Source organism: Sesamum indicum, linkage group LG3 (assembly GCF_026168435.1).
Source record: "Sesamum indicum cultivar Baizhima isolate 11 linkage group LG3, ASM2616843v1, whole genome shotgun sequence".
In the NCBI taxonomy this organism is placed as follows: domain Eukaryota; kingdom Viridiplantae; phylum Streptophyta; class Magnoliopsida; order Lamiales; family Pedaliaceae; genus Sesamum; species Sesamum indicum.
This window is the reverse complement of record NC_142659.1, coordinates 18,641,823-18,646,762: the sequence shown is the minus strand read 5'-3', so window position 1 is coordinate 18,646,762 and position 4,940 is coordinate 18,641,823. Positions and strand designations below refer to the sequence as shown.

General features: G+C 38.2%; 1 protein-coding gene across 1 annotated transcript; it reads right to left on the bottom strand.

Moving 5' to 3' along the window:
• Positions 1 to 912: 912 nt before the first annotated feature.
• On the bottom strand, positions 913 to 2,656 carry LOC105158029 (protein ASPARTIC PROTEASE IN GUARD CELL 1). The gene has a single exon (XM_011074632.3). The coding sequence runs from the start codon at positions 2,611 to 2,613 to the stop codon at positions 1,081 to 1,083; it is 1,533 nt and encodes a 510-aa protein (XP_011072934.1). The 5' UTR covers positions 2,614 to 2,656; the 3' UTR covers positions 913 to 1,080.
• Positions 2,657 to 4,940: the final 2,284 nt, after the last annotated feature.

The following is a 4,940-nucleotide window of genomic DNA, read 5'->3' as shown; positions in this document are numbered from 1 at the left end:
GAAAGCCCACTAAGAGCTATACCTAGCCTCGACCCAAGAGGGCAAAGGCACAAGAACAAGAGCTCGCCCACTCAGGTCGGAGGAGCACCCTTCCATAGTTGCATCCATGTGGTGAGGTGTGAGTGGAAGAAATTGACGAGAGGACCCTAAAGGACAGTCCCCTGATGAAGAAGGACTCCTACCCTCTCTGGACTCCCCAGGCTAGGAAGGAATCCTCCAGTTTCTTCTAACCACCTGGATGAGGAAGCCCTAGATGCTTATTCATTGGATAACTACCCCAACTTAGCCCTCTCGAAGATTGGACTCCCTCATGATGAGGAGGCCTTGGCTATATAAACAGGTTTGGTTCCCTCCTGTAGGGCACTCTTTTCCTCTTTTCTAATACTCTCAAGTTCATCACACAACACACCCTCATCCTTATTCTTGATTCACTATCATATTTCATCATAATTCACTCATGTTTTCCTCTTTCAATATCTTTATTTCAATATTTTATTCTAACTTAGGCATTGGAGTGTTAACGTTGTTTTTACAGGTCCTCGTTTCATAAGCATTTTAAGGACTCTGGCCTCCTAAGGCATTTAAGCCCATCCAACAACTGAACCTAGCATTTTTTGGCACATCAAGTTTGATTAGATTTTTTATTTCTCAAGTAAAACAAAATAAATAATCCAAATATGTTAATAATTAAAGTGTATGATTATATATAGTGAAAATGAAAAAAAATATGTCATTTATAAAAATTAACAACTTATTTTAAAAGTTAAAATATACATCATAGTAAAATTTCACTAAATACTTTCCACAAACATTAATAAGAAATTTAAAAAATTAGAATAATTCTACAAAATGGGATGCCAATTGTTTTGTCTTTTTTCCTTTTTACTATTCAAATTCTTTAGACATATAAAGTAGGTTAATTTCAATTATTATTGATCGGAGCGCCAGAAGTTGATCCAAGGGTCTTTGATCGTCGGTATATATTCACCCAAAGCAGAGCAACGGTGAGGATTTACTCACAATTTAAATAATAGTAAAATTTTTGCTGTATTTCTGCTGCTTCACGAAACAAGAGAGATACTAGCATTTATTCGGACTGAAGCCGATATAATTATTCGCCAGGTCGAAACTGACACGTGTCCCCTGCTGCTGCACATTACCCATTATAGACATTGGCCCAGACGTCCCCGCGAATGCAAAGCAGAACTTCCCCTCGTCGTCAACCGGTATCAGGTAGTTGGTCGGCGGCAGAGACAGCGTTCTCCCCCCGGAGAATTGGAACGACACCGTCGGCACCTGCACCCTGCTCCTGCCGGACAAGTTGTAGCAAGTGTCGAACAAAGATAACCTGCTGGCGGGAGGCAAGTTCTGGGTCATGTTCTTGAAGGCGTCTCGCACTAAGCTGTAGACCTCCGTCTGCAACCGAGTCACAGAAGTCCCCGAGTCGACAATCACACCACCCTTTCCGTCTGAGCCTATTGCGAGCAGAGACGACGGAATAGGCAGAGCCCGACCTCCGACGCTGATTCCTGTGAGGTCCACATAGCGAAATGTTTTAATCAAGGGGTTCCTAAGCAGGGTAGCCAGGACGGAGTCGGCGGGTCGGGCTGTGTTGAAGTCCAGAGTCGAGGACGAACTCGAGTCGCGGTTCACTAAGCAGTAGGAAAAGGAACTCGCTCTCATTTGAGAAGGCAGCGACAATTTGCCGCCGCCCAGGCCTAACAACCCAGCCGAGCCGGAAAACAAGCCTTCGTTGTCGTGGCCGCAACCGATGGCGACGTTGGGGACAGACCCGCTCGCCCCGAACGAAATCGTTTCAGTAGCGAAGTTGCCGACGGTATAGGAGCCGTCGCCGTAGGAGACCTGGTAAATGCAGTTGCCCATCCTGCTGCAGGCCGAGATGTCAAGGGAGGCACACTGCTCGGTCTTACAGCTGAGTGGCTTGTAGGTGGAGGACGCTGATGCGTCGAAAATCGGGTCGGCCTGCTGGTAACAGTCATAGCAGGGCTGGCATTGGAGCCAACTCACATCACTGCCAGTATCAATAACCATATAGAATTCCTTGACGGGTCGACCCACCCCGATTCGGGCAAAGTACTCCCCGCTGCCCAGCTCTATACCGGAGATCAAGGGGGACTCAAATTGGTCAGGCTGGCGAACAGCCTTGTAAGCCGAAGGAGCACGAGAGTGCCTGGAGCGGCCGTGGGAGTGTCTGGATCTCCAGTGTGGGTGATGGGAGTGTCTGGATCTCCAGTGTGGGTGATGGGAGTGAAGCCAACGAACACGGGCATCGTCGCGGGCGAGCCGGGAGAGAGTGAGATGAGTGTAGTTATTGCTGTGGCGGTCGAAAGGGAGAGAGGAGCGAGGGTGGAGTGTGAGCGAAAGGGAATCAGCTGAATAGTTGCTGGAATTCAGGGGCTGTAATTGACGGAGAGACGCACTCCCCTGCGCGAGGTTGGGGGAGAAGACTTGTCGGGCTTGCTGCAAAGAAGCAGAGACATCGAGAACTTGAAAAAGGTGTTCGTCATGATGGTGTGATGATGAAGAAGTTATGAGGAGGAGAGAGAGAATGAAACTGGCAAGAGAGAGAGCGGTGATTGTAGGTTGGGCCATGTTTGGGAGATGGAAGGAAAGATGGAAACGGAATTTTTATAAATCAAAGAAGGGGGGTGGGTTAGGGGGGGCGTAGGTAAGGCAGAGCTGTTGAGGCTGCATTAAAAGCTGCAATAGAGGTATGAATTTGTGCGCGCAAAATTAATGTAATTAATGTTGTTTTTACTTTCTTCCCAACTCTCTCTTTTCCATTTTCTAATAAATGACAGCTTATTACGCCAACATTCTCTTAATTTACATTAACATAACAAGAAAGGAAATTTTAGCTATCTAACTCCATTAAATTTAAATTAATTATATAATAAGTATAGTAGGCCTACTTAGTGATTTATGTACAATTTATAAAAAGTGACCAATCACACAACAAATATGATACACTTGTTCTGTAATTGATTTGGTTCGACCAAAACTTGATTTGGACAAGAATTTTCATAAAAGGAAAAGGACATTCACACTTATAAATGACGGTTAATGATACTGTCACGCTAATTTTTTATCAAACTTAAAAATGCTCTTCAATTGAATAATTAATTTATTCAAATTTTTAAATTTTAAAATTAATAGATTAATATATTTCATTTATTTCTTTTTGTTAATGTAATGTAGTGGTTTAAATATTTTTTTTCTATTTATAATATATTTTAGAAACGTAAAAAATTTATTTTTTATACACACGCACGAATGATGTGCCACAAAAATCAGTATTTATCAACTACTATGCAATTCGATTGGATCAATTTATCGGAATAATTGTACTTAGATCCCAAATTATCAACACCTGTGTATGGAAGTACACAAATTATTTCAATTATTAGAATAATTGTGCTTAGATCCCATTGATTATAATTTTAATTACACTAACTTCCTTGTGTATGATAGAAGCATCATTATTGTAATGATTATATTACTTCTTTTTTTAAATAAGAACGATAAATTATTATTAATTGAAATAGATTGATTACAATTAAATAATATCAAATAAATTAAATTTACCAACATTTAATATGCAGTAAAAATAATACCCTGCGCATATGGCGGGATTCCAAAATATGACCTTCATAGGCCATCAATTTTGCCAATTGCGTTAAGGAGTGTTTGCGCACTCTTCATAAAAGCGTTTTTCAGATTCTGACTCCAAAAAAGTACTTTTTAAATATTTAAGATATCAACTTTGTTTTTGAAATATCTAAAAAAACGCTCTTAGTCCAAAAGTTAGAAGCACTTTGAGGGGTGCTTTTAGCTGCTTTGGCTTTTTTTATAAATAAATTCAACTTTATTTTGTACTATTTTACCCTTTATTATAATAATCTTGATTCAACTTTACTGTTTTTAATTTATTTCTGAAATTATATATTTGAAGTTGATATCGGAGTTTTTAAATAATTTAAAATTGAACAATAATTAAATTTGCACTTTCACATATTTGATATCTTAAGTTTTTTTATATTTCATGTGCTATATCATCTAATTATATTATTTTGTTAACATATTATTATTTGATTAATTAATAAATTAATTACTTTTTACAATCATGCAAGTTTAATGATTTTGTATGAATCAATAATTATATTATTTAGTGGGAGCGTTATTAAATTAAGCACATTTTAATGATATTTAAAAATATAAACATAAAATAAAATTAACAGTGACTAACCACAAGTGAATAATAAGCAAAAGATAGTATTCTTTTAACACATATGGACAAAACAGATTTTCATCAATTAAGTTTATTTTAGAAGTGGGTTTTTTTCCAAACACTATATAGTTTAGTCTTTCTCTGGTTTTCACTTTTTTTACAAAAACTGCCCACTTTTGATTCTGCTATAACTCCTTTACGCGCCTCATTGACAATCACCATATTACTGGAAGGGGGTTATTTGGGCAATGATGAACACAGATAGGAAATTTATGTAATTACACAAACAATAAATAGTGACTTTTTGTAATTTAATTTTAATTGAGCCAATGAAAGCATAATTAATTCCTATTAATTATAGTAGTTGGTGCCACTACCCTAATAGCAGCCTTCCACTTGTTTAATGCTCATGTTCTGTAATTAATTATTTTAATGGGATAAATAAGAAATGTGTCGTTGAAAAGACTAAAATACCCCCTTTATAGGGCAAAAATTAGAAGACAGGACAGAAGATCCGCATACTTATTCAATCCCACCCGACCAATTCCAAGACCCGAGAATAATGCCTATTTAGTTTTAAAAGAATCGGTATGGTTGAGGAAAGCATAAAACGCAATGCAAGAAAAAATAGATCAAATTTATTCCAATCAAAGGGAGATATCTTTTAACTTTTTGGGCATTCGATATTAAA